This window comes from Protomyctophum parallelum, assembly GCF_964188405.1.
Source record: "Protomyctophum parallelum genome assembly, chromosome: 4".
NCBI classification, from domain to species: Eukaryota; Metazoa; Chordata; class Actinopteri; order Myctophiformes; family Myctophidae; genus Protomyctophum; species Protomyctophum parallelum.
Genome location: NC_139700.1, coordinates 22,869,581 through 22,883,085, shown reverse-complemented (window position 1 = coordinate 22,883,085; position 13,505 = coordinate 22,869,581). Strand labels below are relative to the sequence as shown.

General features: G+C 42.4%; 1 protein-coding gene across 1 annotated transcript; it reads left to right on the top strand.

The window, feature by feature from the left end:
• Positions 1 to 1,763: 1,763 nt before the first annotated feature.
• On the top strand, positions 1,764 to 12,633 carry endouc (endonuclease, polyU-specific C). The gene is made up of 8 exons (XM_083763159.1): positions 1,764 to 1,897; positions 2,658 to 2,714; positions 2,809 to 2,908; positions 3,007 to 3,118; positions 3,251 to 3,372; positions 9,303 to 9,415; positions 11,600 to 11,750; positions 12,109 to 12,633. The coding sequence occupies exons 1-8, from the start codon at positions 1,881 to 1,883 to the stop codon at positions 12,382 to 12,384; spliced, it is 948 nt and encodes a 315-aa protein (XP_083619285.1). The 5' UTR covers positions 1,764 to 1,880; the 3' UTR covers positions 12,385 to 12,633.
• Positions 12,634 to 13,505: the final 872 nt, after the last annotated feature.

Sequence of the window (13,505 nt, the reverse complement as noted above, 5' to 3'; positions counted from 1 at the left end):
ACTTTTTGTCAGCATTGACCCCAGTAGAAGGTCTGCTGCTGTGAATTTTACACCTCTCCCGCTTAGCGGAGAGTGTGGTGTGGTAGAGGACATCTCCCCGAACGCGTGGGTATGTCCAGATAGTTGCCTCGCGGAGGCCTCTTTGTCCAGTGTCCATTCTGGGTCCGGAAACGGTACTTTTTTCAGCGTTGACCACAGTAGAAGGTCTGCTGCTGTGAATTTTACACCTCTCCCACTTAGCGGAGAGTGGGGTGTGGTACAGGACATCTCCCCGAACGCGTGGGTATGTCCAGATAGTTGCCTCGCGGAGCCGTCTTTTGTCCAGTGTCCATTCTGGGTCCGGAAACGGTACTTTTTGTCAGCCTTGACCCCAGTAGAAGGTCTGCTGCTGTGAATTTTACACCTCTCCCGCTTAGCGGAGAGTGTGGTGTGGTAGAGGACATCTCCCCGAACGTGTGGGTATGTCCAGATAGTTGCCTCGCGGAGGCCTCTTTGTCCAGTGTCCATTCTGGGTCCGGAAACGGTACTTTTTGTCAGCATTGACCCCAGTAGAAGGTCTGCTGCTGTGAATTTTACACCTCTCCCGCTTAGCGGAGAGTGTGGTGTGGTAGAGGACATCTCCCCGAACGTGTGGGTATGTCCAGATAGTTGCCTCGCGGAGGCCTCTTTGTCCAGTGTCCATTCTGGGTCCGGAAACTGTACTTTTTTCAGCGTTGACCACAGTAGAAGGTCTGCTGCTGTGAATTTTACACCTCTCCCGCTTAGCGGAGAGTGGGGTGTGGTACAGGACATCTCCCCGAACGCGTGGGTATGTCCAGATAGTTGCCTCGCGGAGCCGTCTTTTGTCCAGTGTCCATTCTGGGTCCGGAAACGGTACTTTTTGTCAGCCTTGACCCCAGTAGAAGGTCTGCTGCTGTGAATTTTACACCTCTCCCACTTAGCGGAGAGTGGGGTGTGGTATAGGACATCTCCCCGAACACGTGGGTATGTCCAGATAGTTGCCTTGCGGAGCCGTCTTTTGTCCAGTGTCCACTTTATAAAGTCCATGCACTCCAGTGAATAGCATTTATCCATTTAGATAACTTTATTATTATTATTATAAGGATTTAATTACTTATTCTTACACAGAAACATAATGTGTGTCTTATAGCATCATATAGCATCATTTAAATGCTTAATTTGTAGTTTTAATGTGCAAATTAAACTTTTTTTCAATACTCTAGAGGGTACTCTTATTTTGAAGAGATCGTCCACCGGAAGTCTTAAATTAGCTCACTAGATTAGCTCACTAGACGCTGCCGTCTACTACAGAGTTCAGTGATCGCTATAGAGCACCGAAGTCTGACGTCACTTTCAGTAGAGGGCGTCAGTCCCCAGGTTCATGTATTTGTTTAGTTGCATTGAAATCACCATAGGAGGATTTTTAGATCGCTTCATATAAGAACTGTGTTTGAAAAATAAACATGTCATCCCGGCCGCTTCACTCACATGGATATGAAGAATCAACTGACTGAGAGAAAACGCTAATGTTACTGCTGCTGAATTAGTTAGATTTTCGCTAGAAGCAGACTGTATCATATATGAGTGACTGACTGTTGCAAACGATACAGAGACACCTCCCTGACAATAACGCCGAGACAGCTTGTTTATTTTTGGACCACAACGCTTATAGTAGACGATATTAAGATCACCCCATGTTATTCTCCATAGAGAAACTACTTCCGTGAACCAGGGGAATCGTCGGGATGAGCGAGTTACGTCAGGACTTCGGTGCTCTATAGGCTGCGATATCAGACGTAGCATAGGGCGGGCTACATACAGTTACTGCGGTTAGACGTCGGTCCTGAATTTGGAAAAGTGGAACGTTTGCTAAACGTGCCATGGCTGCAATGACAAGGTGCGTCTTCGACATAGATAGCTAAATAACCTAACTGATACTGTTGGTGTTTTAACTTTGTGTTGTTTGTGTAATGTGTATTTATTGTTAGAAAATAATGCGAATAAGGGCAGGGCAGACTTGGGAGTAGGCCTATTGTATTTTTTTTTATCGTCTCTCTCTCATCCACAGTCTCGTCCAGTTAACGGTTTTGAGAATTACAGTTGTGCTTGAAATACACTGTATTGTAATTCTCCAATCTGTTGATAAATACTTCAATCAATCAATCTCTCTCTCTCTCTCTCTCTCTCTCTCTCTCTCTCTCTCTCTCTCTCTCTCTCTCTCTCTCTACTTAAAGGTTTTATGACATTCATTTTCATTTATTTTTCTTTTTCTTTTAGGTTTTATGACCTCAATTACACCCAAAAAACCTGAACTTTGAACATTCAGTGGATTTTCTGTGGTCTGAAGTTTTCTTTGGGGTTTTTTGGGCCTTTTGAGCTACAATGAAAACAGGCAACACAGTGAAACAGTGACATCTGCTGGCAAATCCCATTGACATATATGGGATTTGCAGTAAGTGATGTCACTTACTGCCGGCAAATCAGAGCACCTGTTTGAGCCAGAAAACCCCAGATCACAGAAAATCTACTGAATGTTAAAAGTTAATGTTTTTTGGGTGCAATTGAGATTAGAAAACCTAAAAAAACAAGAACAATTGCAAAACCTTTTTTTTAATGTCACAATTAACATGTAATGTGTATACGTGTGTTATTTAAAGGTTCTGCTGTTTCCTTGCCTGGGTTACAGTGTTTTACACTGAACTGGATGCCGCCAGGTAGGTTTTTATCCCCAGCCTTATGCCATTGTATTTAGATTTTCAACAAGGATTTATTTTAATTTTTAATTCCTTTCTCTATGCAACTTTCTAGACCAGTATTAAACCAGGAACTGTCCAATATTTTCAATGAGCTATGGAGGATGGATGTCAATCGACTGAAGCCTGGGACAGACTACACCATCAGTGTGCAGGTACATGTACCTTTAGCCTACCGTTTATTTTTAAAACAAGATTTTTAAAGTTCTGTTTCAGTCAAATAATTGGAAGGCTGGCTATATTTGGACTGCAGGGTAAAGCTGGCTTTATAAACCAAGGCAGCCATAATGCACGGGACCATGCCTCACAGCCTCTGTTTTCCAATGTTAATGAAAACAAACTGGCCACCATAACCACTTATTCCCGTGAGTATTCTTATTACTATTTGTTGTTGCTATTGTTTTTTCAATCATGGCACTATTCACTCTACTATGCCTCTACTAAGTTTTTATGATCATATAGGTAAGGATAAATGAGTGTATGTTTTTCCTACTTAGGTTTCATGAAGCTGTTGGATAACTATGAAAGATCCACAGGCGTGGCAGAGCAAGTTACAACAGCTGAGGTGACAGAGAACAACCTTTTCCTGGATACTGTCTTAGAGACAGCGGTCATGAAGGTAAATTTGGCATACTGTATGTTTTTTTAATCACTAACAAGATACACAAGCTCACGAGAACCTTGCTAAAGTAGGCCTACAGTTTGTCCTTGCAAATAGAGGTTATTACTGAGGGCTACAGAGAAATTGAAATGGTGAATGAGACTAATTTGTACCATGAAACATAAAGCGTACACACATTTCAATAAACTATGTACAGCTTGTACTTTTTTGTACAAATAGACACACTTTGGAGAGCATAGGCCATTATGAACTTCCTCCAGCTGGTTGGGTGTTGGGCGAAGTTCTCTGTTTCCTTCCAAGATAGCCTATTCCATTTTCTCTGAGTTCCGCCTCGACAGACCTTTTTCCAGGGTCTTCCTGGTTTCCTTTTGGTTCCAGTTCCAAATAATATTTAAAGGTATATTCAGTGATTTCACTCAAAAAACCTTAGGTTTCGTTTTTGGCTGTGGGACCCAGCCTTTCGTCCAATCAGGATAGAGAGTCAAAAACGAAACCTAAGGTTTTTTGACCCCCAGGGGTTAACTGGGGACAGGGAGGAACTCCTTATATGGCCAGCACACTCTATAGTAGGGAGGATTATCACAACAAAACAAAAAAATAAGTGATATTTGAATTAAGTGAAATCACTGAATATACCTTTAATTGTGGGGCAGTTGGCTTATGCAAAGCCAAGGTAAAGCGAAGCACCCATCCACCTCCGCAGAGGTGGCTGGTCACTCCATGTGTATTGGATGCAAGGAGGCATGTGGTTGTCTGCATTATTGTCTCCACCAGGCCGAAGGCATGGGGGGAGAGTATGTTTTGCACTCCGTGTGTCCGTCCGTGTGTCCGTGTGTGTGTCCGTGAGCAGCTCCCTGGATGCCAACGATGAACCTCTGCCCCAAACTTTCCAGAACGGCCTGTTATAGCGCCACCAGGAGGCCGCTTTGTGCAAAACAAGTTTTTGCACAGTACACCTACAGATTTTGTCCAAACATCACGCAAATTGGTACACAGTCTCTCTAGAGCCATTCAACGAAACCGCTCTTTCAGATTTCTCAGACTCCATCCTGATTGTTTAAGATTGGCTTCCAAAGTTCACAGGAGTGCTCAGTTTCAAACAAAATGCTGCAAATCATGAACACATCGCGTGATTTCCGTGAAATTGTGCACCCACATTCCCACTAGGCCGAGGACGAAATGCCACATGAACAATTTCAACTCAGCCTCAAGGTGGCGCTATAACTGGCCGAAAAGTGTTTTTACCTCTAACTGCACGGATCTGTGGATAACTTTGTATGCCAACTCCCTAGAGGCCAAGGAAAAACCTTTGCCTGGAATTTTTCACATCTGCTCTTTATAGCGCCACCAGGAGGCCGACATATGTAAAACACATTTTCTATTATTACTCCAATTATTGTTTATGCTTGTTTATTTGATTGAACACGTACACCGTAATATGATTTGATTTGGGTGTGTTCTAAATTAAGTGTTTGTGTTGATTACCGTGTATTAATCTGTCATTTATTTGTATGTGTAAACTTGAAACATTATTGTACTGTAAAAAGGTATATTTTCCTTTGATCTTTATCCTTTTTAGTATAATAGTATTAGTTTACTATAATTCGATTAACTAGAGTGGTGCCCGTGGGGTCTCTACAGCGGTGTCCGTTGGGCACTTATCTACTTGGAACGATGCAAGTTGGAAATGCATGCCCGACCCAGATATTATGTCGAATTTGAAGTCTGTGGGGCGAACAGTTCTCGAGTTACGTGGATTACACACAGACAGACGTACAGAGACTTGGTGCATTTGTAGATAGATACACGATAATCAACACATTTTTAGAACACACCCAAATCAAATCATATTACGGCATATGTGTTCAATCAATAATTCAACCTCGCGTCAGACTATCCACCATAGCTATCCACCTCGGAGGAAAGTCTGGTAAGACGGGCAGCAGTGTCTGTAGCCCAATCAGAGGCAGGTGGGGCGTTACCATGTCTAGAGACGGACGTAGATTGTAATCATGCACACTACTAGTCCCTCCTAATAGACCACTACTACATCAAAATAAATCAACAAACAAACTATACTATAAAAACTGGTCAAACTTTGTCAAATAATTTAAGAAAGAGACAACAAAAAGACAATGCCATTGGGGGCAATTTCCACAATATTTATTTCAATCCATCCATCCATCTTCAACCGCTTATCTGTAGTCGGGTCGCGAGGGCAACAGCTCCACCAGAGAGCTCCAGAGCAACATTAGTAACTTCCTCCTGGGGGATTCCGAGACGTTCCAAAGCCAGTGAGTCGATGTGATTCCTCCAACTGCGCCTTGGTCTGCCTGTGGGTGTCCTCCCAGTGGGACGTGCCTCGAGGACCTCCCTAGGTAGACGCCCGAAAGGCATCCTAACCAGATGCCCGAACCTGCTAATGTCATTAAATGCGTACCGGTAAACCAGTAATGTAATGTAGTATGTGGAAGAACCCATCACTTTACAGGGACTTAGTGCACCCCAACCATGAAGGAAAAAGAATCCTAGCAAGTAACATCTCCCACCACCTCTCGTCTGTATGACTACTACCCACATCTGCCCCCTTGCAGTCAAGACGATCATATTGCACCTACTTTAAATACAGTTTCATTTATTCATACAGCTTCTGTCCCACAACATATGACACCTGTCTCAACGTCTGTTTTATCTGTTCCTCTTACTGTCCCCCCACGGCCAATACCGGTCCGTATTTCAAACAGAAGCACCAAAACTGATATTTTAAAGATACATTTGACTAATGCACCTGCACCTTACAGGTGCTCAAACTTATTATCCATCCCAATGGCCCCCACCACAGTTAATCAGTCACCACCAGTCCAGCTAAACCTTGCCCTGTTTAATATAAGATCAATAACTAACAAGCTCTCCTCAGTAAACGATATCATTATAAAAGAAAAGCTTGATAATTATTTTCTAACAGAGACATGGCTTGGTTCCGACGGAGCTATTCTGTTACCAGCAGCATGTCCCCCATACTACAGCTTCATTCACCAAGTGCGTGAGGCTAAGAAAGGAGGTGGACTGACCAATATTTTCTCTAACAGTTTAAAAATCAAGCCTTTCGCCCTCGGCAATTTTTTATCTTTTGAATACCAGGCCACTACACTGGAGAGTCAATCCTCTGTGCCATTAATTAGTATTTATCGTCCTCCTAAATCAAGTAAAGCCCTGTTCTTAACCAAATTTTCTGAGCTCTTATCTATTTGTTCCACGAACTATGATAAAACTCTGATTATAGGTGATGGCAATTTGCATGTGGACAATGCCTCAGACAGTGTGGCTATGGACTTCCTACAACTATTACATTCTTTCGACTTTACTCAGCATGTTGTTGGGCCTACTCATAAACATGGGCACACTCTGGACCTGGTGATTTCTAGAGGGCTGAACATCACTGTGGAAAGGACTATTGAAAGGCCTGAGCTATCAGACCACTATTTGCTGTGTTTTAATTAGAGCTGGGACTCGATTAAAAAAAATAATCTAATTAATCAGAGGCTTTGCGATTAATTAATCTAGATTAATCGCATTTTAATCGCATATCATTATTTGACCCGAGAACAGTGAGAAAGCAATTTTTTCAAATGGATTTTGGTGTACTAGTGAATCAATGAATAGTGAATACATAAGTTTAAGCAATAAAACATTGTTTTTGTAGTAATAGGGGTAATAATTCTTTATTGAATAATTGCACACAACTGTGCTGTAATCCACGCTACCATCGGATAGCCTTATAAATCCTATTTCCAATCCACGGGGACAAGCAAAGTGATCTCAGCGGCTTCCCCCAGTCTGTGGTTTCTGGTGGTGTTATTGTCTGAAGAGGACACGGACACTTGGTGCGCAGGTCCGTCTGAAAACTGTCCAGTGACAACGTTCCGCGGTGAAAAAAATAGTGCGATTAAAATGCGTTAATTTTTTTAATGCATTCATTTTTCTGTAGTTAATTAATCGTAATTAATCGCAATTAGTCCCGGCCCTAGTTTTAATATGACTGTCTCTGATCTAGAGAAAAACATCACTGAATATAACATAACAAAGCGTTTTTTTTTAGCTCTTCTGCAGCCGACGAGTTCTCTCGTCATCTGGGCCCCCCCTGCCCGATACTCCCCCAGTAAATGATATGGTTCAAAATGTTTATCTTAAACTAGAGTCAGCTCTTGATATAGTGGCTCCTTTGAAAACAAAAAAGAAACATAACACCAGAGTGACGCCCTGGTTAAATGAGCATACACGCTCACTGAAGCAAGAATGTCGTAGAGCTGAGCGAGCTTGGAGAAAAAATAAACTCACCACCCACCTAGAGATTCTTAAAAACTCAACAGTCGCCTATAACAAAGCCTTGCGTCTAGCAAGGCAGGCATATTTCTCTGGCATTATTAACGAGAACAAGAAAAATGCCAGAGTCCTATTCTCTATCATTGAACGACTTTTAAACCCCCCCCAGTCCTACAAGCAGTCATTCCCGGCCTCTAAAGCTAAGTGTAATGAGTTTGCATGCTTTTTTGATAACAAAATCTTTAACATTAGAGCTGATATTATGAATGGTGCTGCTGCTAGCGCAAACCTTCAAACAGCAGCTAATGGTCCCAGGGTAGATCTCTCCAGGGGGAGCCTATTATCGTTTTGCGCAATTGATGAAGACGAACTCCGCAAAACCATATCACAGATGACATCTTCCTCCTGTTCATTGGATACAATTCCCACCACCTTTCTCAAAGAGGTCTTAGACAGTGTGATTGGAGATATCCTAAAAATTGTAAACAGCTCTCTACAATCAGGCGTCTTCCCAGACTCACTGAAGACTGCCGTAGTTAGGCCCCTACTCAAGAAACACAATCTTGATCCCTCTGTTTTGGGTAACTATCGAGCCATTTCAAATCTACCCTTTCTGGGCAAGGTTTTAGAAAAATGCATCTCTCATCAATTGGATGTATTTCTAATTTTCTACAGAACAATAATGTGCACAACAAATTTCAATCTGGCTTTAGGAAAAGTCACAGCACAGAAACAAGAATCAGAGCCTATTTGTCCTTGGACGATGCAAAAACGCTAATCCACGCCTTTGTTTTTTCTTGGCTTGACTACTGCAATTCACTCTTTTCAGGACTGCCTAAGAAAACGACTGACAGATTACAACTTGTCCAAAATGCAGCAGCTAGAGTTTTAACTAGAACTAAGATGAGAGAACATATTACTCCAGTTTTGGCATCACTGCACTGGCTTCCGGTTGTGTTTAGGATTGATTTTAAAATTCTGTTACTTGTCTATAAAGCTCTCAATGGTCTCGCACCTCCATACCTCCGTGACTGCCTACCTAGATATGTCCCTAACCGCCCCCTCAGGTCCTCCAATGCTGGCCTACTTGAAGTGCCTAAAAGAATGTGCACAAAAAAATATGGTGAGGCAGCTTTTTGCTTCTATGGCCCAACAGCCTGGAATAAACTTCCATTCGAGCTCAGACACGCACCCTCTGTAGACATTTTTAAATCTCAACTCAAGACTCACCTCTTCACCCTTGCTTTTAGTTGAGTTTTACTATGCACGTTCCTACCCTGCCCTGACTGATTTGCTGCATGTGGTGTTTTTATTTGTTTTTATTTATTTTATGTTTCTTATATTCAATTTTGTTCTCTGCCATTGTTCTATCATTTTAACTACTTGTGTTTTATTGTATTTTATTTTTGTGTCCTGCCCTGTGAAGCACTTTGAGCTGCATTTATGTATGAAAGGTGCTATACAAATAAAGTTTATTATTATTATTATTATTATATTAAACTCATCTGAAAATCCATTGTGAATTTGTGACATTGACACTTGTAATTTGTATTTTCTCTCAATTAAGGTTAGTGATGCATTTAAGTGTTGTTTTATTTTCACAGCGTGCACACCAGTACCTGGTGAGCAAGGGCCAGTCCAGCTCTGACTTGAGGCAGTTTAGAAGTCAGCTGTACTTAATCTGGTTTCACCTCTACCGCAGAGAAAGAAATGGAGTGTAAGACAAGACTTATAACATTGTTATTACTAGCCACTTTTAAACTGGCTCCCCTATCTTGGGCATGTTTTCAAACTTAAAAATAGCTAAAATAGTTAATAATCTGTTGTATAATGAAGTATCCAGGGCTTAAGTGGTTAGAAGTCAGAAGACACACTAAGGTCGCATTCATACCAGAGAGCTTTGCTGCGATTAAAACGAATCCTGCTGCGCATTGTCAGAAAGTGCGCTTCGTTTGGCAGGTGTGAAGGCTCATTCGAATCCTAATGCGCAGCAAATAACCGCATTTTACTCCGTCCAAAAACGTGGGTTTCGCTTCGCTTCGAATCGCACTTGACTACGATTCGGTGCAGGTGTGAATGCAATCCGCAGTAAATAAAGGAAATGAAGCAAACATAATGTGGCGGGTGAGGAGCTGAACACAGTTGGAGACGGTTAAGGCATATTTTACGCAGCGCAAAGATGTCCCGTTACTGTGGATAGACGTGGTCGAATAAGGAGACTGAAGCCCTGATCGAAATGAGGACGTGTAGGCTACATTAATCAATTGCTTAAGAAAACACATAAAAACACTGCAGTGTATTATAGCCTACATAATATTCTGTCTGTCTGTCTGTGCGTGCCGTAAACATGGAGTGCTGTCACTGTGGGACTGGGGAGCAGTGTTGGGCAAGTTACTTTGAAAGCGTAGCTTGTAAAGCTACAAGTAGCTCACCATGGCAGTAGCTTGATCAAGCTACATAGCTACCCCTGGAGAGATGTAGCTTGTAAAGCTACAGCTACATGGAAAAAGTAGCTCAAAGTAGCTCAGCTACTTTTTATTTTTCAGCGTTAAATTGAGAATGTACATGCGGGAGACCCCTCCTCCCCTCTGGGAGACCCCTCCTCCCCTCTGGGAGACCCCTCCCACCCTGCTCCCCTTGGGGAGACCCCTCCTCCCCCTGCTCCCCTCTGGGATTCCCCTCCCACCCTGCTCCCCTCTGGGAGACCCCTCCTCCCCCTGCTCCCCTCTGGGAGACCCCCCCACCCTGCTCCCCTCTGGGAGACCCCTCCTCATCCTGCTCCCCTCTGGGAGACCCCCCCACCCTGCTCCCCTCTGGGAGACCCCTCCTCACCCTGCTCCCCTCTGGGAGACCCCCCCACCCTGCTCCCCTCTGGGAGACCCCTCCTCACCCTACTCCCCTCTGAGAGACCCCCCCACCCTGCTCCCCTCTGGGAGACCCCTCCTCACCCTGCTCCCCTCTGGGAGACCCACCCACCCTGCTCCCCTCTGGGAGACCCCTGCTCCCCTCTGGGAGACCCCTCCTCCCCTCTAGGAGACCCCTGCTCCCCCCTGGGAGACCCCTCCCACCCTGTGATACCAGGGCCAATCAGAGGCCAATTAGAGGCAGCTGTCAAGTGCTGATATGCCCTCAAAGCAATCAGAAAAAGGAACAGTCCTTGATTTTTCAAAGGGGGTTCTAGTACAAGAATTAACACAGCAACCAATGGTCAAAATTAATATATTTCTTTCATGTTATTGCCCAAAATTGTAGCTTGTAACTTGAGTAGCTAAGCTACAAAAAATTACCCAAAAGGTAGCTGAGCTACTTGACGAGGTACACAAATATGAATGTAGCTAAAATACCACAAGCTACAGCAAAATGTAGCTCAGCTACGTAGCTCAGCTACATGTAGCTTAATACTCCCCAACACTGCTGGGGAGTTATATCAGTGCGCTCATGCAGCGCTGTGCCTCCATGCCCAAAAGAACAGTGTGTGGCGGCTGCGTGCGTAGAGAGAGAGAGAGAGAGAGAGAGGGGGGGGGGGGGGGTCCCAGGCGGCACGACACACGCACGTTATGAGTGTAATTTTATCACCATAGATTTCACTGTGTAGGCTATAGTTTATGAACGGAACACATTGATAAAGGTCCCCCCTGCTGCGTTTCCAATTGCTGCGAATGACAGTGTGAAGGCAAACCGCAGCCAATTAAATATGCAAGAATCCCCTTTCCCCGCCCATACGGTTCTGAGTCTACCGAAGTATTAGGTGAGAATGTGACCTAAAGATCTCATCCACAGCTGTGTACGTCAAATTAAACAGACACCGATCAATGAATCAATGCAATCAATGTGGTTATTTGAATGCTCTGCCATACAAGTTTATTCTAAAAGATTTGTGAATTCTCATTGTATTCTCCAGTATGGATTCCTCTGGATTTGAGCATGTCTTTGTGGGCGAGACCAAATCTGGGAATGAGGTCTTTGGTTTCCACAACTGGGTCCAGTTCTACCTGCAGGAAAAGAACAGACATTTGGACTACAAAGGCTACAAAGCCAGGGAACAGGACATAGTAAGTACAGTAGATCTTCATCTTTCAGCAAACCTTTCTCTACAGTAATGTACAGTATAGTTTTGAATTCAAACATTCTTTGTACTGTATTCTGTATTACTGTTTCTACACACGCACGCACGCACGCACGCACGCACACACACACACACACACACACACACACACACACACACACACACACACACACACACACACATTCAACACAATATTTAATGTATTTAGATTATTATTATTATTATTATTATTATTATTATTATTATTATTATTATTATTATTATTATTATTAGTAGTAGTAGTAGTAGTAGTAGTAGTAGTCGTATTTTCATTCCAAGATTCTGACATGTTTCTTCATCCTCAGCCTGATCAAGATGACCATGTCCTGAATCTCCAGTTCAGCTGGTATGGTTTGGTGAAGCCTGTGGGTAGTGCCTTCATTGGATCCAGCCCAGAGTTTGAGATGGCCCTGTACACCATTGTATTCCTCATCAATACAGAGAGAAGCAGCCATGTGATGGTGAACATCGATCAATGTCAGGTGGAGTTAGTGGTCATCAGGCATGGACGGTCCCTTAGCACAGCTTACCCAAAACTCCTTAGCAGCAACAGCAGACATATCAGGCAGAGCTTTAATTAAACATTAAACTACTCACTTTGCCACTTGATTTGCCTCTCACTTTATGCATGCGCATACCCTCTATACATGTCAATAAATTTACTTTGGATCACTTATGAACATTAGTATTATATAAGTGTTTTCAGCATGCATATATTCTTTTTTTTTTACAATGACAAAATAGCTGTTGTTTTTAGAGAACCTATTTTGGTCTTTTTATACAATGCTGTCTGACAATAACAAATAAAAAGTACATGTAAAGCATTCTAATTACTGGTCGAGAAATTATTGTTTCACATCTAATCATATTCACAAATACTTAAGGTACGGTAAGTGCTATTCTTTGGTTAAAACAAAAGGTGTTTTGTTAAAAGGTTAAAGCATTATATTCTCGTAGTAATCATGCAATGACTATAGTATAGTGTTTGTTTAGTAACAGGGGTTGACATGTCTCGCCAGCTCTTTGCTAAACTTCAGCTTAAGGACTTTTGATACCCAATAAAGTAAAGAAAGAAAAGAAAAAGAAAGACCATTACTGCATCAAAAGTAATCAAAAGCCTTACCAGCATTTTACCAATAATGAGAAGAAAAGTGTCCCACACACTGTCTTCACTTATAGAGCAGTAGTTTTATTCAGATGACAACGTTTCGGTCTAAACGACCTTCATCAGGTAACTGTGCAGGACCCTTTTCTTCTCATGATTCGCATTTGGTTGCCAGTTCCGACGCACCTGTCCTAGTATGTGTGCACAAGGCCTTTTCGCTACCAATTTATGTAATGAAAAATACATTTAATTAGGATTTTTAATATGTCTGTGCCTACTGTATTGTATCTATCTGTACATTCTACTGCTATGAAACAAACAATTGCACTACTCATAAACATTGACCTATTCTGTAACTCATTTACAAAACCGCATATAATATTAATAAAAAAACTAGATTTATTTTGCTGCGGTAAGGCAGGACCAAGCAGTTTGATAGTTAAGACAATACCTATAGTGTATTACAATATTCATCAACTTTTTCTGTTAGAAACCATGTCAGAACATACCCAAAGGGATTTTGTTTTCAAAGACAGATCAGATCATTCAATCCTAAATGTCATGTGACATATGCATAAGATATAAATATGATGTCCT